The following is a 24,823-nucleotide window of genomic DNA, read 5'->3' on the forward strand; positions in this document are numbered from 1 at the left end:
GAAAAATAAAGTTACAGCTTTAGCTCTGACTGTTACAGAGCGCTGACACCGGAAACTCCTTCCATAAAAGTTCAATAAAACAACATCTTACAGAAAACTTTGCAATATCAATGATTACACGTTTGTTTGTTTTTTTAAAACATTCCTTTACTTTGAGCGTCCACCATGCAAGTTACTAAGAATGAGCCGTTATTAAAGAAGTGATAACGTTTGAACAAGCACATTAATATAAACCTGTGATGTGCATCAAACAATTTGCCCACAAGAGAGAATTAGGGAGCGATATCAGCAGGGATAGGGTTTCAGTCATTAACAGTAAATGTACCCTGTACGTTAGGAATGCCAAACTGCATTTGCTTTTCTCTCCCTTTTTAGGAGTTTAGGAGTACATTTCTCCAAGGTGAGATCTCTGACTCTGGACACGTGGGAGCCAGAACTGCTGAAGGTGAGGAGAGGGAGAGAGAGAGAGAGATCGAGATCACAAGCAGTGCTGACAGATGGCCACTGGAAACAGTCACAATTGTTTAGTCCAGTATCACTCAAACTCACACTGTGTCTACGTCACAGCTTGTCTGTCTCCCACATACACACCCAGTCACAGCCATATGGGTGGAAATAAATATTTAAGCAAAATTACCAGCAAGTCTTCATTACTTTCACAATGACATATTACAGAACCATCCCAAACTGAAATGCTATCTCTTAAGTAACCATGACGATTACGGTCACGATCCCTAAGTTAACTGGGTCATCTGAGATGCGGATCGGGTAACACGAGATTACCTGCCACTATTTATGATGTACTACTATGCAAATATGATACACATCATATTTAATAACAATAAAGTCCATTAGATTATTATTATTATTATTAAAATTTCATTAGCATTCATTCGGAGGTGCTGCATCCAACACACTGTCATGATAATCAAAAATTTTTTCGTGATAGTTGTGCAGCTAGAAAAACTACAAAGTACAATATTCATTCTACATTTTGCAGCATGACTGTAACCTTGTGTATGTCAATGTTCTTCAGTTAATGTGCGAGCTTGGAAATGGCGTCATAAATCGGATTTATGAAGCTCGCAGGGAGGAGCTCGGAGCACGGAAACCACAGCCAGGAGACTCGAGGTACACACCGTGATTATAGCCGATAAGTCCATTCATCTGATGATGACGTCTGTTAAAGACAGTTTAGGCACATCTTTGTCAGAGAGGACATGTAGGATTCTTATCTGCTGTCTGTCATTTTTTGTCTATGTCTCTGTGTGTCTGTCCCTCAGGCAGGACGTGGAGTTGTACATCAGAGGCAAGTACGTTGATCGGCGGTTCATCAGAATGCCATCGGACGAAGAACTGAAGCTGAAGATCAGGGCTTTGTGTGTAGCGCAGAAACGACTCAGCGACTCTTCCGAACCACAGACACGACAAGCAACACAACATACACACCCACAGAAAACACAACCACCGTCCGGAGCTTCAGGTCAGTGTGACACTTCACTGGTCAGTGGAAAGGGACTTTACTTTTTAGCTTTTACAAGTCGGATTAATTGGCAGACATGGATGACTGATGATGGATGCTTTGCAGCATCAAGAACATGCAGGGATGTAGGAACAAAAAGTAAATCCAATGCAAGATTGTTAAATCAGTCCATACTGGATTTCGCAGAGTTTTTTTCGTGATTGTTGCGGCCAAAAATGCTTGATTATGCTGCGGATGTTTTCAGTATTTATGATTCAATTTATGGAGTTTTTTGTGCCTTTTTTTTGTTTGTTTGTTTTTGTTTTTTGTGAAATTGTTTTGCAGGGTTTTTCGCAATGGTTTGTTGGTAAATGAGACCTTTTAGCTGTATTCATGTTCGATGCACATGAATCGAAAAGGGATTTAACTGAATGTGCGTTGTAATGACGTCACATGACGTTTCGTGGCCCAAATCTGTGGAAAATCTGCAGTAATATTGGAAAATTGCGAGCTCTTTTCGGAATATTGTGGCGTTTGTGTTCGTTTCTGCGATCACAGAATCTCGAAATCCTGGAGGCAATTTTTTATTTTTTTTTAAACACTTCTGCTAGCACAAAATTTACAATATGTCACCTTCAAGAGAAAATGGTCACTAGCCAGATTTATATATATTTTACAGAACACCACAGCTTGTAGCTGAAACATTGGCCAATGACTTGCTGACTTGTTGAAAAGGGTGATCATAAGCTGATGATACACTTGTTTGTTTCCTTTCAGTCTGTGTTAATGCACTTCACTAACCAGCTTGCCATTAAGGACAATTTGACGATATATCAATATTACAGTTAATTTTTACACAATATTCTCACTCTTCTGAGGTAGTACAGGTATTGGGATATCTTTTTCTACCATTTATTTTCATTAGCTATGACCGACTCTGATTAGAAACAGCTGATTTGATGTTAAATTTTGTATCTTGTACAGAAGACAGCAGCGTGATCCGGGTAAACGTAGTTTAGCTTTATGCAAATGAGTATTGAAATCCCCACTACGTACAAGTGATGAGTGAAAAAATTGTGACTGTACCGGTTATGACGCTGCTTCCTTTTTGCTTTTTCTTCCTGCAGCTATAGTTTTCTGTTTGACCTTCTTCACAGTCTTTTCCGCTTTTGACTAACCTCCCCATCCTCTGACCTTTTGACCTTTGCCCTGTGACCTGGTCTATGCATAGCTGCGAGTGGCCTTGACGTTTCCAGTGAATCTCTCTTCTGTCCTGCTGAGTTAGATTCTCTCTTCTCCTACTTTGATGCGTCTGGCCAGCGCAGTAGTAAGTACAGAACAACTCCCGCTATGAGCTGAGCTTCATCATCCAGCACCACTCTGTCCTCGTCCTCACATTCCTCTTTCGCTTTTCTTTTTTTAACCCTTCTGTGGCTGTGGTGTTCCTTCTTTGGGGTTCATTGCTCATAAACCTGGTGAAATAGCCAGAGGTTAGTGTCTTGTGTGAGTAAAACGTGTGTGTGTGTGTGTGTTCCTCAGTTAAAAGTGCAGACAGTGGCATCATGAACAAAGCTGATGGAAGCCCCATGGTTGTAAAAACCAGCCATAATCATACAGGTCAGATGGTACCTATTTATATTTATAATGAATTTTTGATACTGGTAAGATGGTGTCGATTAATTTTCACTTAACAATCTCTAACAATAGAGCAGCTGCAAATCACAGGTTTGTATGAATGCACTTCCTCGAAAACGTGATTGTTTCTATAGTAAAAGCTCAGTTGGTCATTTAATAAAATGCAGATTATTAGAATCAGAAGAACTTAATAATACCCATCAGCTTCTTTAAATGACCATTTATCAAAACTTGATGTGTTTTAAGGGGTTCATGTTTAAGGTGGTGGTTATTTTTGTGTGAAATTTCCCTCTCGTGTGTTGTGCAAACGTAGATGAGACTCAGTCCTCCACATGTAGCAGTAAGGAGAAGCTGGTTTTCTCTGAGCCAAAGCAGTTCTGTCCCAGCTTGCATCTGTACTGGGCCTCATTTACACGCAGCCTCCCCGACATGGCCGAGGCTCTGGCACATGGGGCAAAGGTCAACTTTATCAACACGGAGGAAGAGAAGAGATCGCCGCTGATCATGGCTGTGCACGGAGTGAGTTATTTCATCACTCAAGAAACTTGAGTGCAGGTCCCGTAAGCTCTGTAATAGCATTTTCCCACTGAATAGCTCGAGGTGTATCCATATCACATACAACCCATGGCAAAAATGATGGAATCGCCACACTTAGTGGATGCTCACCTAGCTTTTTTACTTCGTAGCAAATAAACAAATCAGATATAACACCAAAAAATGGCATTAATTAAAACAATTTAGTTTAATTTGTTTGAGGTATGTTTCATAAAGCCAGAATATTCGGCTACTAAACAAAAATTTTGTTTAGCGTCCTCTAAGTTTGGCGATTCCATCATTTTTGCCAGGGTTTGTAGCACCACCTGTAAAAGGAGGAGTTATCAGGAGTTTATAAGGTGGTAACTAGTGATGGGCACAATCAGTAAAATACTGTTTGCAATTTAAACAACCAAAACAAAAACAAACAAATAAAAAATAAATGGCACTAAATAATCACACACACAATGACAGGGGTGCCAATACAAAAAAAAAAAGTGAAAATGCACCAAAGCAAATTTTTGCTTGATAGCTGCATTCACTAATACATAGTTGGGGGTGCAGATATTTTAATCTTTAATAAAAACTAAATTAAGAGAGAGAGATTTTAATGGCAATAATTTTTGTGAAAATACTGAAATACAATGTTCATGTAATAGCAGTGCACATATTTGGGGTGCCAATACTACAATTGTAAAGTTGAATACTACAATTCAAAAGTACGTTGAAGTGAACTTTCACTAAATAATACTTCACACAGCCAAACAGTGGCAATGCAATGAAGGAAAATTCCTGGTAATGGTAGCACACACTCGGATGCAGTCAGTAGTGCCAATACTCTTTAGATGCAAATGGAAAAGCAAAGAGGTTTCAATGTAGAATTTATCAGCCGATGTTTACATTCTGCATGTAGGACACTACGTACTGAGCATGCAGAGTGTATAGGAAGCCATTTCGAATGAAGATAGTGGATTTCAACTTGGCTCACAGATTATAAATACAAAATGTTGGTAATTAGTGACAATATTGTTCCTGTAGGTTAATAAATAAATAAAAATCTGAAACATGAAATTTGACATCTAGGCTCCGCTCACGTTGCAGTGGAAGCAATGATGAAATACAGCATTGTGTGTGTTCGTGTTTCTCAGGGCTCTCTGGTCACATGCGAGTTTCTGCTCCAGAATTCAGCCAGTGTGAATCAGTGTGACAGTCAGGGTAGAGGACCACTACACCACGCCACCATCCTCGGACACACCGGGTCAGTTTATACACACATGCGCAATCACTAAGAGGAGGGAAATAATGTTAAAGAAAGAATGAGTGAATTAGAATAAATTAGATTTTACAATATTTACAGATTCCACTGTATGATCATGAAAACATAAATATCATTAGCTCTGGCATGTTTTATTTACAATAAAGTCATAACTGTACATGGTAATTTAAAATAGGATGATGATGATTTACTTATTTATTACTATGTGCAATTTCTGTGTGATTTTATTTTAACCAAAAAAATAACGATTATTGTTATTTTTATATAATTTTATGTAATATTTGATATTTATATTAATATATTATCTTTATATTTTATACACATGGTAGTGGCACAATCAAGTACTAAAATATTTACATTAAGACATAAAACACACAGTGAGTGGTAAAAAGTGGTTTTGAGTTCCACAGTTTTGGAAGAAATGTCTTGACTGTCTGCATTTTATAGAAGGTATTCAAATAAATAAATAAATAAATGTTGTGAAAACACACTGCATGGTGAAATGTGATTTAAAGTTTTTTTTTCTAATCTTCTGCCTCAGACAAGTGTGTTTATTCCTGAAGCGTGGGGCCAATCAGAATGCAGCGGACATTGAAGACAAAACGCCACTGTCCATTGCAGTGGACGCAGCTAATGCAGACATTGTAACGCTGTGAGAGACACTTACATACAAAAGTTTTTGTTGTTTTTTTAATAATTTTATTTAGGTTTCAATTTCCTTTAAATCTTGTTTACTCAGTTGAATTTCTGATTATCGTTTAATTTTTATTATAACCAGATCACGCATTACTGACTCTGTGTGTCGTCTTTTCTCCTCAGGCTGCGATTGGCCAAGATGAATGAAGAAATGCGAGAGTCAGAGGGACCATACACGGGTCTCACAGGTCAATATTCCTCTAACAGTCTCACTGAGATCCAGTACAGGAAGTGTATTGAAGAGTTTATTTTCTTACAGCTTGGTGACTCCTAACAGTCTCACATTTTCTTTATAACCATGCTGCTATGAAGTTCGGTGTTCATTATTTTTCTAGAACAGCAGCTCTGACAGTAGTACAGCTGCAAATCACAGGTTTAGACTAATGCACTCGTTCTCGTATGTTATTGTTTCTATAGCAATAGCTCATGCACAGGGACTTCACAGCAGATTCTCGGAATAAACAGATAAATTATTTCTTTGATATGGTGAAGTTTTCTGTAAGGAGACATTTATATAAGATTTTCGGAAAGAGTCTCCAGTGTAGGTAAAGCTGTAACTTTGTCCCCAAGATGTAAGAAAATGTCATAGAGTTCACGCTTTCCTGGTTCTCATTAACAATACAAACGGCAAGCTGCATTTATTTTTTTTTTTTTGTCTTAACTTAAGAGAAAAAAGGGAGACTGGTGAGGAAACGACTGTTTATAGCTGCTATGATGTAATTGAGAACAGGAGCTAAGACCTGGTTTATACTTAACGTGACTTTCCTTGCACATATAGAAGAAGCTGTTTCGTCAGTGGCACTGTTCACACACTCACGTGCATACTTCATGTACATCTGGAGGATTTACTAGATAACACATCAGAGCAAAACATCCCGGTTTCCAAGTGGAACTGTGAAACGTTTCGCGATTTTAAGCACAATGATGTCTCTTTAAAATGTTCTGCAGTTGTCGTGATTGTCGTCATGTGCTGCGTCTCAAAACAAAAACTTTTTGATTGACCTTTCTAAAAGATTTACTAGAAGATCCAGAAGACTGGTCCAGAAACAAACCTTTCTATTGCAGCATGAGTGGTTTTTAAAATTCAAATTCTAACCATAATATGAAAAACTGGTTAGTGTAAGTACTCAATACTAACTGAGTGATGATATGATATCATCGATATCATGGTAACTTGGATCGCAATAGACTTTTATGATATATTGCCGCTATCTCTTGGCTATTTCTAACATTTTCACAATAGCGATGACCAACTCTTATTGGATGTTTAAAATATTTGAACAACCTATAATTTTTTTTTTTTTGCTAGTAAAATAATGTATTCAAATTATTAGAATTTATTATTTTAAATGTATTTTTCAGTTTAAATGAATTTATTTTTGTAGACATTATAGACAAAGACATTTTGTGTATATACAGTGGGGTCCAAAAGTCTGGAACCGCATAGAATTTTTTTTTTCATTTAAACTTGGAAATATATACAGAAGGTTTTAGAATTTGTAAATATTTAAAACAAAGAAAGTAAATATTCAGTATATTGTAACATCAGTAACATTTAATATTCAACCAGTCTGTGAAGGATTTAGCTGAATTTTTTTTTAAAAAATTTTATTATTTTTTTTTTTGTGTGCTTTTTTGCAGAAAACTACTTGAATTGGGGAAATTGCAATTGCACAAAATAGTTTTGCACGGTCTTTCACAGTGATGTTTGGTGGTAAATTAGACCTTTTTAGCAGTACTCTTTCATCTCACGTGAATCAAAGAGGGCTTTGGCTGAATGCGGATTGTAATGTCATATGATGTGTCTGGGCCCAAATCTGCGGTAATGTTGAAAAATTGCAAACTCCTCCAAATATTGCCGCATTTGCGTGATTTTGCATTTCTACTTTCGCAAAATCCTGGAGGGACTGTTCAAGAGTGTGCAAATTTGTGATATTGACCATAATAACTGCTCTGTAGAAAAGGTCAGATTTTCCTCATGCCTAATCTCTTCTGTTAGCATTAACGCAAAAAGGAGACGTACTAAATACTAGGGGACATACCAAATACTAAATTCTAGGGGACATACTAAATACTAGTGGAAAATACTATAATACTTGGGGACATACTAAATACTAGGGGACAAACAAAATACTAAATACTAGGGGAAATACCAAATACTAGTGGAAAATACTATAATACTGAATTGTAAATACTAGGGGACATACTAAATACTAGGGTACATACAAATAATAATACTAGGGGACATACCAAATACTAAATTCTAGGGGACATACTAAATACTAGGTGACCTACTAATACTAAATACTAGAGGACATACTAAATACTAGGGGACATATTAATACAAGGGGACGTACCAAATACTAGTGGAAAATACGATAATACTGAATTGTGAATACTAGGGGACATACTAAATACTACTGGACATACTAAATACTAGGGGACGTACCAAATACTAAATACTAGGTCCCTTTTTAAATGTAAGCAAATTTAAGATATTTGGACATACCTAATACTAAATACTCTGAAATACAAGTAAATGTTTCAAAGAGTCTACTTTTCACTCAAGTTGTTGTCAATAATGTAATAATATAATATAAATAATAATAAAAATAATATAATTTGTCATAAAAAAAAAAGTGTATAAAATTAGAACAGAATGTAAAATAGAAGCATTTTTGCTAGCAATCTCACTTTTTTGAACCCCACTGTATTATTTGTAAATGCAACTCTAGTGTATTGCTGGCATATCTTATATCATAGAAAGGTATCATGATCTGGTATTTGTATCTTTTGGCCCACCCGTAGTTAGTACTCAGTGTCTCGGATAGTGCTTACGTTTGTGATTTGAGACACAGCACTAGTTTGTTTTGTCAGTTGCGGTCACATGGTGCTTTACTGTCCTGCTGTTTTCGTTGGTATTGCAGCATGCGGACACATGCAGAAATTTCTGAGCAGCTCCAAACGACTGCAGGATGCGTGTGACTGCCATTGCGTACGTGTGCACGTAGTTAAAGACGATACAAATTAACATCAAATGTATAACATATAAATGGATAAAAAGTACAATTTGTCATTTTTAATAAATACATTATTAATCGTTGTCAAATTGCTGTAAGGAAGAACATACTTTGGGGCATGCGGTGGTAACAGTAACTCTTCATCTCCCCACTACATCACACACTATTGATTAATTACACACACAGTTTGTGTTTCTTCAGTCCCAGATTGCTGCAGAATAACTCCATTAAAGCACTGCAGACCTGAGGATGAATATAGAGGTTATAAAGTGGCACGGCACCTTATCCGTGTTAATGTAGTCATTAATGCTGGTAAAAACATTCCTGAGTTATTTCATTTAGAGCTGCAACTACATTTCTAGATCTCTATTTAGATATCTTTTATATACGTTGCATCTTCTTTGTGAAGGTGTCTGTATTATTTTAACACCGTTTAGCTGTAAATCTGCAATTTTATCATTTTGTAAATTCTGCTGTTTATCCCAAGCAGCACAAAACACACACCACACACAGTGTCTTATTATACCTGAAATTATTTTTAAACCTAATTTATGTATTTATTTTGTTATTTATTTTTATGGCAAGTGATCTTTGCATACTTTTTTTGTGAAATATTAGTGTGTGTGTGTGTATATATATATACAGCTATATAAATAATATATTTATTTATTATAGACTATTTAGGACAGTTGAATGTACTTTTTTTTTTTTTTTTTTTTAATATGTATTATATGCAAAAAGAAGTTGTTAGTTTTATGTGCCAAATGAATTATAATAGTGCAGATTAAACCCAGTAGAGGATTGTGTTATAAAACCATTTTATAAAAATTAGGAAATCGGTTTCATTGATATTTGTGTACGTATATGCTTGTATATTCATTGCATTTATTAAGTCTTTTTTTAAATCCTCATTTATTCTGTGACACTAAGACATGCTGTGTTTCTGAGACTTCTTTACTAATGTCTTCTCTGATGCACTATTTTGTGTTTAGTGAGTGACACAAACAAATCCTTTCATATTTATAAGATTATAAGATCCAATAAACATGTCTGTTTCTCTACACACTTCCTCTACTTCCTGTTTTCATTCCTCTCCTTTTTTCCTCTGCTGATTGGCTGATGAGCTCTGAGAGCCCAGGTATGACTTCTTGTTCTCCATTTTCCATCTTTCATCTTGTTTTCTTGTTTTTGCAGAAAGCGTCTGTCCCATTTCCATTTTTAACGGAAGCCTTTGTTTGTTTGTTTATTTATTTACGTATTTATTTATTTGTGTTCCTTAGGTAATGAAACATACCAGGACATTTTCCAGGATTTCTCCCAGATGGCATCAGATGATCCAGATAAACTCCATCGCTTCTGATATTGAGATTTCTTTGCTCCTGCATCTATCATGCAGCACAATGAAGGTTTTTTGTTTTTCATTTGTTTGACCTTGCATGTATTTTAAATTTCACAAAATAGAGAAATAATTTTACACCAAAGATAAATTGTTACAGCAAAGTAAGCAGTATACCTGATGATGTAATGATCAGTTCTTAGTCCCACAAGTGTAAATATTTGTCTCTATATTATTACTGCATAATCTCAGTTTCATTTTATTCTGTATTTAAACTCCTGCATATTTTATATTCTCTTTTTACCACATTGTTGAAAATTTGGTGTTATGTTTGTGAGAATCACTCAGCGTGTGTGGGATTTTATTAGTTATGTATGAATTATAGCATGTAATGTATTATTCATGTTAATGTTATTGCCATATATTGGATTCTATTTCTTTTTGTTCTTAGTTTTTAGCAACACTATGTTTTAGTCCTGTTGCATGTTCTTTAATCATATCATAATTTTCAGATCAGTTTATCATCAGGGTCTGTTTTTATTTAAAATTATTTATTTGTCGTTTTTTTTTTTTGTTTTTTCTCACCATACCAGTAAGTTCTGAGACTTTGATCAGCATGGAGCTGTAACTTTTATTTGATCACTTATTTTTTATATATATATATATATATATATATATATATATATATATATATATATATATATATATATATATATATATATATAACATCAGTAGGATGATATTTCTATAGAAAAATTTCTGATTCTTTTTTTTTCTTTTTTAAAGGAATGTCAGAACCTGGTGCTTAAAAAAAAAAAAAAAATACCTGAACGCTCAGTAATACAACAGATACTATTTCACAGGAGTCTGCCTGTTAAACTTTTTATGCTAAAGGAACTTATTAGCAGTGTTTTGAATATATGTAGATTTATTTTATGCAAATGAGATGCAAAACTCTTTTTGCTTTCCTCATAATTAATTTTTTTTTGTCTTTGCTCTCTTCCATGTTTTACCTTTCTTTAACTTTTGTGCTAAAGAATTTTTTTCTTCTATACTGTCTCTTAAACAGTCTGTCTCTTCCTTTTTTCCTTTTCTTCTTTCTTTGTTCCTTTGTGTTGTACCTCATTTATTATGTGGTGAAGGCATTATATTTTCAGATTGCTCTCTTTTTAGATCAAAATCTTCCAAATGAGTGGTTGAATGACTTTGAACTGGTGAACTGATAAGATTTTGGTATTGATCCAAGTAAGATCACGGTCACAGCAAAGACAGATGTGTGAAGTAATTTATTCAATAGTTTCCTACCTGTTGAAATAAAATTTAAGGTGAATTCAGACATACAGATTAGTCATAAGAAGGACTAGACTTGATGGCAGTGGAGGTATCCCCGTTCTACTTGTTTCTCTTCATCATTCTCACTTCCTTTCGTTCTTTTTCTTTCTTTTTGTCCGTCTTTCTTACTTTTTCCTTTCTCTTTCTTTGTTCCTTTCTATTTTACTTCCATTCATCATCTTTTGTTTCTCTCTCTCTCTCTCTCTCTCTCTCTCTCTCTCTCTCTCTCTCTCTCTCTCTCTCTCTCTCTCTCTCTCTTCTTTCACATGGATTAGGTCATCATTAGAATTAAACTGAATTGTATAATGCTCAGTGTAGATATGTGCACTTGTTTTAAATCTGCATTATGCTTTTCTTTTTGATGTAAATTGTGTATACATGTGCTTTATGTGCTTAAATGTGAAATGGCGGTACTTTAAATGAATTGCTCTGTGGTTTTATTATTGTGATGATTAGATTCCTGCAGATGCTGAGGTTCAGTTGATGAAGCTGTATGATTTCTGTATGATTTTTATATAAAGCATTTTATTCTCCTGGCCATAATGATGCACTGCTTTATTATTATTATCATCAGCCATAGCGAGGCATGGACTCCACAAGACATCTGAAGGTGTGCTGTGATACCTGGCACCAAGGCGTTAGCAGCAGATCCTTTAAGTCCTGTAAGATGTGAGGTGGGGACTCCAGGGATCGGACTTGTTTGTCCAGCACATCACTCAGATGCTCGATCAGATTGAGATCTGGGGAATCTGGAGGCCAATTCAACACCTTGAACTCTGTCATGTTCCTCAAACCATTCCTGAACAATTTTTGCAGTGTGGCAGGGAGCATTATCCTGCTGAAAGAGGCCACTGCCTATAGGGAATACCATTGCCATGGAGAGGTGTACTTAGTCAGCATCAATGTTTAGGTAGGTGGTACGTGTCAAAGTAATATCCACATGCAGGGCAGGACCCAAGGTTTCCCGACAGAACATTGCCCAGAGCATCACACTGCCTCTGCCAGCTTGCCTTCTTCCCATAGAGCATCCCAGTGCAGTCTCTTCCACAGGTAAGCGACACACACACACACACACACACACACACACACACACACACACACACACACACACTCACACCCGGCCTTCCCATTGATGTAAAAGAAAATATGATTGATCAGACCAGTCCACTTTCTTCCATTGCTCCATAGTCCAGTTCTATCATACCATGCATTAACTTTTTCAGCAGTTCGTGCTACAGTAGCTCTTCGATGGGATGAGACCAGCTGGGCTACCCTTTGCTCCTCAAGCGCATCACTGAGCCTTGGGCATCCATGAGCCTGTCACTAGTTCACCAGTTGTCCTTCCTTGGACCCCTTTTGGTAGGTACTTACTGCTGGATAGACCTGCCTTTTTGGAGATGCTCTGACCCAGTTGTCTAACCACACAGTAGTAGTAGCACAATTTCCACCTTCTATTTATATATTGTGAATCACTAGTTTTATATATATATATATATATATATATATATATATATATATATATATATATATATATATATATATATATATATATATATATATATATATTTACATTTGAGCATGAATTTAGGAGTGCTTAAACTTTAAATAGTCAGGGATGTCTTATCTGTTTAAAAAAATAATAATAATAATACACAGACCACCTCAGTATAAATTAAAATAATAAAAACCAGGAAAAAAAATTATAAAATCACAGACCCCACTCTAAACTGTTTTTTTTCTTTCTTTCTTTCTTTCTTTTTTCTTGTTAGTTTATTGTTAGTTAAATTCTGCTGAGTCCATCAGAGTTCTACGTTTGGGGGTTTTTAGATGAAGCTGCTGTAATGGCCACTAGATGGCAGTATGTGCACGAAAAAGAAACAAACGACTTCGTCACATAAATTAATCTCGATTACTTTCATTAAAAATAAATGAAAAATGAATTCAGTGACGGTGGTGAGAAAAACTCCCTAAGATGATATGAGGAAGAAACCTTGAGAGGAACCAGACTCATCTCATCCTCATCCTCATCTGGGTGACACCGGATAGTGTGAAAGTAAAAGAAAGTTCATTATGGTTTTTATATGAAGTCTGTTTGTTGAACTAGAACACTGTGCACTAAAGGAGACCCAAGTTCAAACTGCATGTGGTAATTGCAGTCCCAATGCCATAGTAGCAACTGTAGTCCCAGCAACCACAGTGAGAATGTCCATGTGCAGTTGAGGTCCAAAAGCATTTCCATGGTACTTCAAGTGGTACCATCCTAAGCACTCTCCAGGCTGCTGTAGCCCTCACTATTTGAGGAACCAATAAATAGCCTTCGCCTTTTGATCTACGTAGGCGTGGCGGATCATAGAAAACCAAAAATTACTATGGCGTGAGACCATTTATTGCTTTATAGGTCAGTAATATTATTTAATAATTAATGCGAGATTTCACTGAGAGTCAATGCAGTGTTGATAAGATCGGGGTGATGTGGTCGTATCTTCTGGTTCTAGTGAGGACTCTAGCAGCTGCATTCTGGACTAACTGGAGTTTGTTTATGCTCCTGCTGGAACATCCAGACAGTAAGGCATTACAGTAATCTAGTCTAGAGGTGCTGAAAGCATGAACTAATATTTCTGCATCATGTAATGACATTGTATTTCTTAGAAATATTTCTGAGATGAAAGAAGGCTATCCTAGTAATATTATCTACATGAGCATCAAATGATAGACTGGAGTCAATAATCACTCCAGGGTCTTTTACTGCTGTACATGATGAAACAAAGTCCATCCAGAGTTACAGTGAGATCAGAAAGCTTACTTCTAGCTACACGTGATCCTAGTACAAGTACTTCTGTCTTATCATAATTAAGTAAAAGGAAGTTAATAAGTATTTAATGTCCTTTACACATTCCTCAACTTTATTAAGCTGCTGTCTGTCCTCTGGGTTCGCTGAAGCATACAGCTGTGCATCATCAGCATAACAGTGGAAGCTAATTATATGTTTACCAATAATGTGGCCCAGAAGTAGCATATATAAAGTAAAAAGCAGTGGGCCTAAAACAGAACCTTGTGAAGCACCAAATTTAACCTCGGGATGTGTAGTGAAGTCACCATTTACATCTACGAAGTGATAACGATCGGTCAAATAAGACCTGAAATAAAATATTATATACATGGCTGCATGTTTAAATCCTAATGGCTGTTTATGAATTTCAGATATTCTAACTGTTTGTGGTATTTAATCTGATTTCAAGATCTGCTGACATACCAATGTCACACACACAGCCTCCTGAACATAAGCCACCATGACGGGAGGATTATATTAAGTTGAATGTATTAAACAACAGACACACAAACACGCACGTACTCTATGAAGTCATATATCAGTGCCTGTTTAATCAGTTGATCTGATGTTCAAAAGTAAAAATCATATATCTGTCATCAACGAAATTATTCTGATTAACTCCAAATAAAGACCTGCTCTTTCTGTAGGATTTTCTTCATCTTACTGGTTTCATCCGATTGCTAAAGCCATGGTCTGCAAAGAGCTTAAAAATCATACAGTATCTCACTTGTTGAAATATCAGGAGAGGGATTCAAAAATGTTTCCAAAACATTACATTTACCATGGAACACCGTAAAGGCCGTCATCAACAAATAGAGAAAATGGAGCAACACAGTGACATCCCCAAGAACAGGACACCCTCCAAAATTTATAAAAGCACAAGACAAAAACATACAAGGGAGTCTGCCAAGAGACCTATGGGAACATTAAAGGACCTGCAGGAATATCTGAGAAGTACGGATTACTCTCTGCACGTAATGGCAATCTCTTGTGTTCTTCACACGACTGGGCTATGGGGTGGGGTGGCTAGACAGAAGCCCTTTCTCACAAAACACATCCAAGCTACATTAAATCACCCCAAACCATGTGGTAAAATTTGCTTTGGTCTGATGAGATCAATTCCAAAAGGTATGTTTGGTGCAAAAAATCACATCACCAATGAACACACTACCCACGGTGCAGCATCATGCTTTATGGCTGCTTTTCTTCAGCCAGAACTGGGGCTTTTATCAAGGTGGAGGGAATCATGAATAGCTACAAATACCAGTAGAATTTAGTGCAAAACCTTTAGGTGTTTGTCAATAAGCTGAAGATGAAAAGGAATTTCAGCTTCCAGCACGACAACGACCCAAAGCATACATCCAAATCAACAAAGGATTTCCTTAACCAAAAGATCAATGTTTTTGAATGACCTAACCAGACTTCCCTATATCAGTTTATATGGTGTATCCACCATCCACATCCCTGTGAATGAGTTGTTACTATAGAAACAGAAACATATTAGAACAAGCACATTAATGTAAGCTTGTGATTTACAACTGCACTACTGGATGTGTTTATATGAAACTGTTTAGGTCTCAGGGTGGGTTAGTTAATTAACACACACAGAGTGGTTTTTACACTTTATTACAAACTGGGGGGGTGGGTGGGGGGAATGACACCAAAGTGTGACGAGAGAGAGAGAAAGAAAGAACACATCTTTATCTTTATAAACTTTTATTTTATAATTATTGTCCCCATATCCTTGCTGATTTCAACAATTTCAGTAATTTCAAGTCAGAATTAAAAAATTCGGAAGAAAAATTAAATATCATAGACCCTAAACCTTAAACTTAGTCTAGCTTTAATTTAATTTAAGTACCAAAGTATTTATTAATGTCACAGTTTATAATGTATATTGGGCCGTCTGATCTTGGTGAGTTTTTTTTTCCTGCTGTAAAGTGATGGAAAAACAAAATATTTCCCTGTGTGGCTGGAAACTGTCAATAATAATAATTGCTGTGTCTCATGTCATGTAGTATAGAAGTGTGTGGTTTGAGTGTGCACACTAACTGTAATGTTACCATCCCAAATGTGAATAAATAAAAGTACAGAAAAAGATCTGGATGACATTTACTGAACAAATGTACAGAATTCACCCCCATTTTAGCATCAAGTTAAATATATTAATCTTCTCCACAGAATGAACTACACATTAGGCATGTTTACATTTCAGGTGTGTGATTTGAGAGACAGCTTTACACACATTTACAAACTTTACACTGATAAACAGTGAACATTACAAAACACAGACAAGAGTGTGGGACAAGAGACACAGACTTGGAGAAATTTGAAAATTATTAAATGCTACCTAGTAAATGCTAGCCTGTATTTCAGTACTATTTTTTGAAAAAAAAAAAGTACCTTTGCACATGTTACACACTTTATGGGAAGTGGATGGGCAATTAAAGCATATGGAGCAGTGTGTGTAGGGTATAGTTTCCTCAAAAATTGACATTTTTGTATGAACTACATGAAAAGCGAACTACCGAACAGTCATGATCAGAAGCGACAAGTAAAACCTAATAAACATTCAAATCTTGTATTGCTCCAATATAGAGTACCGTGTAGAAGTATTCACCCCGTTCAAATTTCCCCCATTTTGTAGTTACAACCAAGTTGAAGCATTGTGGTGGTAGCACCAGGCTGAGAGATTCTCTTGTCCATTTGGTTGCTTCTCTGATTCTCCTCTTGGCAGAGAACAGCGATGTCAACTCCCTATCATGCTCATCTAATAAACCTCACATTAGCAGTTCAAGGGGAAAGTGCAGGAAGGCATGTTAAAAACTGAAGAAAAAACCATAACAAAACATTGCTTTAGATTAAAACAAAACAAAAATAGTTCATACAGCCTTCAGAACTCCATGAGTGAGGTAGAGAAATTTTTTTGCTCCCTTCTATTTCATTAGAACATCTAATGCTATTTAAAATACATTTACAAATCAAATAAGAAAAAAAAATTATAAACAAGAATCAATTAATACCCTCATCACCACAGTGTACTTAAAAAAGAATAATAATAATAATAATAATAATAATAATAATAATAATAATAATAATATCACTAAAAAAAATGTTTAACCTTCATAAAACTCGTATCAAAACCGCCCTCTCCAGGAAGGACATGCAATGCTGCTTTAAACACATTGAAAGTTCTTTGCGTTACCATCCAAACGGCACACGTTTTTTTTTTTTTTTCGCCAAGCAAAATGGAGGAACTCGGTCAAAAAATTGTCATTCAGTGTGCACCTAAAAAAACATCTTACACTTGCTGGCCTTTATGTAAACAAGGACGTGTCGCAAATTAATATCATACTGATGCAACTGTCAGCGAAAATAATTAGTAGCCTAGCTACTAATCGTTTGCTAACTCATTAGGTAAATGGCTGTAAGAGTACAGCACTAGTCAGAATTCATTTGGACTCCAAGACGAGCTTAAGGCAAGTGCGGTTACATCAAATCTAGTTACATGCCATTAAAGTTGCTTCTGACTTTTGATGCTTCCTGTAACAGCTCGAGGTTTTGTGTGCAAACGAGGTCAGTGTGGACCAACCTCCACATGTCCAGAAGCTCCTGAGGGAGGAGTTTATGGACCACGATCATGCTCTGGTAGAAGCAAGGCTCTTTGTTCATTTTGCTCTTTTTATCCTTCATTAGGCCAAAGGTTTTGAACGCGTTGTGTTTTATAGGTGTCACCTGAAGCACCTCTAAGCACATTCCGAGAAACACGTCATCAATCGGAAACAGATTCAGCATTTCTGATGCCGAATAGAGCCGTCGTGCCAGTGGGCCGTCCATCAAAAAGCCCCCACCTCCTGCATAGGGTGGGTAATGCGTCTTGTTATACAGCACATGTGGGATGTAATACTTGTTCTGTTTCCGTCGGATGGGCTTCGCATGGAACAGGACATCTCCGGCGAACAGGTCCTTCATGTTCTTGCTGGTCTCCAGATACTCAAGTATGTTCGTCACGCTAACGAAGACATCGTCATCCCCTTTGAAAATGTAGCGCACGTTCCCACAGTAGGTGGAGAACCATTTCAGGAAGTGGGTCTCCTTTAAGGTGAGATTGAAGAACGTATCCATGAAATCCCACTGCAGGATGTCGCCGTAGATATAATCTTCGTATTCCAGAAGCTTCTGGTGGTTCGCCTTCTCCACTTCATTGGAGGAAGTTCCCAACAGGAAGAGAATCTTGATCTTCTTGCCGTCTATAACCTGCTCCTTTCCCCAGGTTTGCCGGATCACTTCACGTCTGTCGTGCTGCGATATAATGGATTTTATTACCATGAGGAGGTGCAAGTCTCCGGAACATTTCTCTGGGTGGTTGATGATCATGGGGAAATATCTGCAGTGCCTGTAGAGGAGAAACTGTTTAAAGTTCTGCTCCAGAGCATCGAAACCTTCTGTAGAAGAAATATTTGTGTGAGCGCTGCAGTTCGTGCTTGTGATGTCCCATGTTCTGGCTACGTCTCTTTCATATAGAGGTTCTATGCTGACTTCAGTCGATTTGTCCTGATTTTCTTTCCAATATTTTATCGTTTCTTTCTGCATGCGTGCATTCCTCTCGATCTGCAAGTCCCCTCTTTTGCTGTCAAATCCTCTGTGAACCACGCTGATCATCAGCACAGCCAGAAAGAACATCAGAGCTACCGTCTTGTACATCCTCCACCGTTGTCTGGGATTCACCCTTGTAAAAAAAACAATTAAGGTTATAATTTCGAAGTGGAAATAGAGAGGAAGCAGAAACATTAAAATTCCTTTGTGTTTGATATTTGTCTTCTGTGTCAAAATTGTCCATAGGATCTTTGGATTGCATCTGTTGTAGGAATGATGGAGATATGGATGATGATCATTACTCGTGATTACTTACACGCAACCGTACTGGCAAATTGTATGCAGAAGATTGTTAAAGATAACGTTTAAAAATGCAAACGTGTTCAACAGTGTTTTAGGATTATTACTCTACAGACTGTTCATGATCACAATAAATTCTGGGATGAATTCTATAACAGACTGTGATAACATGTGTTTCCCAGGTTAGATTATACGATGAAGATCCTCTAACAATATACATTTGATTCAAGAAAATCCCTAACCTTTTTATATTAAAAAAAATAATAATTAAAAATACACTGGGTTAAAAACAACCCAAATTGGGTAAATATAGGCAGAACACAATTTGGGCTAAACCATCAAGTTGGGTTGTTAATTTTAACCCAGCAAATGGGTTGTATTTCAACCAAAAGGATGGTTTCATTTTTACAAAAATGCTGGGTTAATTTTAGTTCATAAATGGGTTCATATTTTCAGGGTTATTTTTACCTTTTGAAAATGTCAAATCTACCACATTATAAACAAATATGTCAACATGGTATCTCCATCTATTTATTCACAACAAGGTGTTCAGAAATGTATTGCTAGTGCTGTTAAAGTGGTGTTTATATATAGACTTTTCAGAAAATTAGTCAAATAAATCATATATTTAAGACGAAAACATCAGATTTTGATCAAAGGAGATGTTTTAAAACATCCAAAAACCTGAGTAACCAGCGTACGATCCCAAATATATTGATACAAACCTTCACTCAGTTGTGTTCATTTTTAACATACGTGTGTCTAGTTAACGACAGCACATTTTGTGTTGCTTTTAACACAGTGTGTTAGTACATTTAACACATGCTGTATTACAAAATAACACAAAAATAACACAGATGTGCTGTTTATACTTTTTTCCCCCTAGAGTTATCATCCTAAAATGCAATTAGTTTGTATACTAAAATGCTCACAATAAAAACAAAACCATTGCATGAAATTCAGGTGACATTTATTAAGTTCATTTAAACATTTGACAGATGTAAGAATTGGAGTTGATGCATCTTCTTACAAATCTCCCTGCCATCTGGGAAGACGAGACCCACTTCCATTTGAAAAGCTGTAAAAGAGCAAAGAGAGTGTTTTAGTTGTTAACTACAAACTATGGACAAATTGCCTTTGGTCATCAACTGAGAAATTGTGTTACAGAATCCCAAACTGTGTAATTTTTCAAATGTGACCTCCACTCTCATAATGAACTAAATTGAGCTGTAGACTCACCAGGAAAATCTAGCTGACTTGCGAATATTTATTTTCCTGCCTTTAGCACCTCACCACCAATTTTTGTGCACAACTTAATTAAGTTAACCAACATTATAGAGACAGTGGAAAGCATTACAACCTCCTGTAACCTCCATCCTCTCTTTTTGTCACGTTAACTTTGTGAAGAACTTTTGGCCTTGACACTACTGAGCTAGCTAAGTTCCATTAACCTCTGACTGTCTGCACCTGTTAACCAGCATTAACATTCACTGAATACATGAAGAAACACGGCCCTAACCCATCCACCTAAAGCTAATTACTACAGCTTGCCTTGTCCTAAACACTTGCTAAATGTAGTTAACATTAACCCACTCTCTGCATTGCATCATGGTGAATAGCCATAATGCTAGGTTATCATTAACTTTCGAAAATGTAATGGGCATCTCTAACATTATGGTGAGCTGTATGCTAAAGTAATGTTATCAACTCAAGAGAGGGCCTAAATTAGCATCACTCCTATGACAGCATCCAGCTAGCTAACCCTAACTCAAAGTCTCAGATAAGATTTATAAAATAACCTCAGTCCATATTTCACAGCCAACATAAACATATGCCAACAGTAGTGTAATGACAACACTGAGGAAGGAGTACACGATATTCGCTTTTGAACCGTTGTGATAGGTAAAATTAATTATCACTTGCTGTGTTCCTGTTTTCCAATGAATACATTTTCGAGAGCTCCCTGCCTAAATATCACAAACTCGCCCAGGCATTTTCAGCAGCATTAATGCTAAATAGTGATGAACACTAACTTACCTGTGGTCATTTGGCTCCGACTCCACTGTCACAATCAAAAGATCAAAGCAGCGAACATTCACTTTCAGGCGAGTTAAGATTTGGATGATGACGTCAGCACCGCAGTCCGCAACGTGATTTGGACAATAATTTAACACGTGTTGAAATAGTAATAACAAAAAGTGTGTAGAATATTAACACATCCTTTTTGAATGTGTTTCTCCAAATAAATCAAAAACCGTCTGTCCGTGTGAAAACCATCACCTCCACCTGAGGCGAATTCAAACAGTCCGTGCTGAGTTGATTTGACCCAAGGAGCTGAGCTGAGATGCATTGATTCAACTGTCAGTCAAAATGACCCAGTCACTAACCCAGTGGTTCGGTTACACAAAACTACCCCAAAACTACCCAAGACTGAGAAAATAACCCAATTAAATGACCCAAAAGTCTCAACCCCAACCCAGCATTTTTTAAAGGTGAACGTTCTGCTTACATCATCTTAAAATAAGGACATTTTTTATTTCCTGTCTAATTAGCATGTTTCATTTATCAGCACCACTACTGCATTTGTAGCTGTCACATGAGTTTACTGATTTTAGATGATCGTTGTAGCAGTGCTCGCACAATGAGATTTTAATCAGAAATTTCTCACAGTCATGTCACAATCATGATACCTTGTGCATTCTCAGATCTCCAATCTCAACTCACAGCTGAAAAATTTATTTTATTTTTAATTATTTATAATTTATTTATTTTTTATAGATAGATAGATAGATATAGATATCTATATATAGATATCTATCTATCTAGAGAGAGAGAGAGAGAGAGAGAGATGATGATGGCACTTGCAGCGGACATACCCAAGAATATTATTGAACTGGAGTCCACTGCTCATGAGGAATGTGCTAAGATTTCTCAGAAACCCTGCCAGAAGCTGGTGTCTGGCTTCGCATCTCGTTTGCAGCAGGTCATAACAGCAAAAGCGTGATCTACTACATATTAAAGATGCTTGCAATGAAGTGGTTGAATAATTTTGAAACTGGAGAAGTCTTTATAAGTTGCATTTTCAGTTGAATTTGGGGAAACCACTTGAAGCATTTATTGTGTTGAACTATTTCAATTGCGTTTGTTTGATTTGTTCATTGCAAACAGCTGAAAGTCTGTACATTTTCACAATAAACCCGATTTGCAATGGGGGTTGAATAATTTTGATTGCAACTGTATATTCTGTTTTAAAATTATGATTTATAATGTGTTTAAAATAAGACAGCAAGAGACAGGTTGGGTTAAGAGGAGGCAATTTGTCCCATTAGAAATGCTGCATGATATTTTCAAATATTTTACGAGTCATGTGTAATAGTGAGCTAATAATCACATAATTCAACTTAAATAAATTTAAATTACATGTAATCTGGGGGGGGGGGATGTGGGGGGGGGGGGGGGTGTTTAGGACGATTCTAAGGGCGGCCCAGCAGAACCCCATACTTTCCTGTATGATTTTGGTATTTAAATTGCTTCTTTGTACAATAATCTATTAAGAAGCAGGCTCTAATGAATACCCTCAGACTGTGCCAAGTGCATGTGTGTGTCCCCTTAAGACGTTCGCGGATTATTCAGAGATGGCGCAGACAAAATCGGGATACCAAAAGAGGAAAGAAAAACATGAAAAATGGGAGAGAGCAAGATGGGGAAGACAGCCACTCACCTCTTTTTTATTTTTTTTATTTATTTAATTTAAATAAATAAATAAATAAATAAATACGGTGATTTATGTTCCCTGTATTGTGGTATGACTCTGAAGCTAGCCTGTATGAAGCGGTTATAATTAACATCAAATAGAAATTCTATCAGTTCCTCACCCCGATGTTTATCCTTAGAAATTGGAACACAATATTTCCAAGAATATGTGTTTTTCCACGCAATTTGCAAGCTTCAAAAAGCATTGGAAAGCACCAAGCGACAATAAAACTAGTCCAGCGTTGTATATATTCAAGCTTTCCGAATCTTTCTGTGAGGAATCGATCAAAATGTAATGTAATAATATAAATCTAATTTAATTGTTCCGAGTGAGTTTATGAGTGAAGTGTTGGAATGATTGTAATGATGTGATTGAATCGTTTGTTTGCGTAGGTGCATTTCAGTGAATTGGAGAATCCTATTGATAAATCCAGTCTGAATGATTCATTCACGAATAGAACCGATTCAGTTCTCGAGTTCAACTCAATAATTCAATGAAGCGTCCACTGTTTTAGCAAATTCCACATTTCTTTCTAGAGCTGCTCGTGTGTGAAACTTATTATTCATTCAGTTAACAATAACAATAACAATAACTAACAATAATAATGAAGTTCATTGTTCTTGGTTCTTGGGGAATAAGAAATAAGTTGACAGCTTATAAAGAAATTCAGACAGTTTCTGTAGTGTCTGTGAGAGAGAATAAATACATTGGTGTTAATTACTTATACTGTATAATATAGTTATTTGTATATAGTTATAAATGTATAATTTCAGTTAATTTAATAAATTGTTTAAAAAAAAAAAAAAAAAAGCTTCGTTTTTATAGTCTCTTATTGAATATGCAGTAATTGTTATGCTTATGGGGGGGGTTGGGGTTCAAATTAGTCAGGGGCCCAGAAACCCCAGCAGTGCCCCTGATTACATGTAGAAAAAATCCACACATTGTTGCACATGATAAAACACATAGAAAAATGTATTTTATAGACAAAACGCGTTTTTTCTATAAGAAATAAAACTTAAAAAGACATACACACAATAAATAGTCTTTTGAAGGTAAAAGTATTGTTTGTAAGTAATTAATTTTTATTTTATTTTATTATAGAGCCTAAACAACCGAAAGAAACCAGTTCGTGCTGCTGAGGTATACTTTTTTCAGCCTGTTGAATGTTCTCGAGATCTGACTCGCCTTTTTATCAATGAGAAGTGGATATCAAGTGGAATAAGTGTTTCCAGGGATAAACTGGAATGTTTACTCACATGTTGAGAAAGTTTATTAATTGAGACTTGTTCGAGCTCTCGGTTCAAGATGACTGCGAGGGTTTCCGTTTATCTCCCACACAAACGCCGCTGGACTCCACAGTGCCGTGCCGCGCGTAAACCTTCTCCTGTTGCTTGCTGCTGCGTGCGCCCACCATCTTTTATAGACTGCTGGAACTCAGTAGCTGCCAATCAACCGCAAAGCCACGCCCCCAGAGTGCACGGCTAATACAGGACACGCGCCTAAAAGCTCCAACCAAAGGATGCAGTAGGTACAGTTTATAAACATTTTTAATGTAATATAATAGAGTCAGTCTATGAAAACTGCACCCATTCAAACGTATATAAATCACTGGAAATAAAATGTAACATATATACATGAATAAATATGGTTAAATATTAATATAGTAAACATAGTAAATATAGTTAAATCTCATTATTAATATAAGGTATTACAACTTGAGATACAGTAGTCTATACAAAAGATATTTTCAATGTCATCAGTTCCTAACTACTGCAAAAACATAGTCTGTCTAAATTCCTTACCTCCAGGTAAGTTATACCGTGTTACACTCCCGACGATTAAGAATAACACATAACACTTTTTATCCATTTATAGTTACATTTAATGTTGTGGACTGTCAGTGAAACAAGTGAGTTCCTGCCCCGAGCCCCACATCCAGATTTCTTTTGTTTTTTGTGTATATCTCATACTAAATAGTTTTAGCTTGAGTTTCAATTTATGGACTGAGGACCAGACATTCTCCTTTAGGATTTTCTGGTAGAGAGCAGAATT

The 24,823-nt window shown here is 36.3% G+C and overlaps 2 protein-coding genes across 6 annotated transcripts in view; one reads left to right on the forward strand and one right to left on the reverse strand.

Annotated features, from left to right (window-relative positions):
* Positions 1–10,615, forward strand: part of LOC108271227 (arf-GAP with coiled-coil, ANK repeat and PH domain-containing protein 2) — a 47,958-nt gene extending 37,343 nt beyond the window's left edge. For 2 of the 5 annotated variants that reach the window (XM_017478636.3, XM_053683123.1), the window contains exons 15-22: positions 376–445; positions 1,037–1,131; positions 1,284–1,483; positions 3,002–3,079; positions 3,411–3,616; positions 4,780–4,889; positions 5,449–5,559; positions 5,727–6,224. In XM_017478636.3, coding sequence (XP_017334125.1) covers positions 376–445; positions 1,037–1,131; positions 1,284–1,483; positions 3,002–3,079; positions 3,411–3,616; positions 4,780–4,889; positions 5,449–5,559; positions 5,727–5,877 — 1,021 coding nt within the window. In that variant the 3' untranslated portion in view covers positions 5,878–6,224. Of the gene's footprint in view, positions 1–375; positions 446–1,036; positions 1,132–1,283; positions 1,490–2,693; positions 2,790–3,001; positions 3,080–3,410; positions 3,617–4,779; positions 4,890–5,448; positions 5,560–5,726; positions 6,230–9,903 lie in introns of those variants that run through there. The other 3 variants (XM_053683125.1, XM_017478638.3, XM_053683122.1) reach the window with 3 other exon arrangements.
* A 5,902-nt stretch (positions 10,616–16,517) lies between these two features.
* b3gnt7 (UDP-GlcNAc:betaGal beta-1,3-N-acetylglucosaminyltransferase 7) lies at positions 16,518–24,164 on the reverse strand. Its single transcript, XM_017478949.3, has 2 exons — positions 24,028–24,164; positions 16,518–18,850 (listed from the first exon to the last, which is right to left on the reverse strand). Coding segments are annotated over exons 1-2 (1,227 nt in total). The 5' UTR covers positions 24,030–24,164; the 3' UTR covers positions 16,518–17,625.
* Positions 24,165–24,823: the final 659 nt, after the last annotated feature.

This window comes from Ictalurus punctatus, chromosome 10 (genome assembly GCF_001660625.3).
Source record: "Ictalurus punctatus breed USDA103 chromosome 10, Coco_2.0, whole genome shotgun sequence".
NCBI lineage: Eukaryota > Metazoa > Chordata > Actinopteri > Siluriformes > Ictaluridae > Ictalurus > Ictalurus punctatus.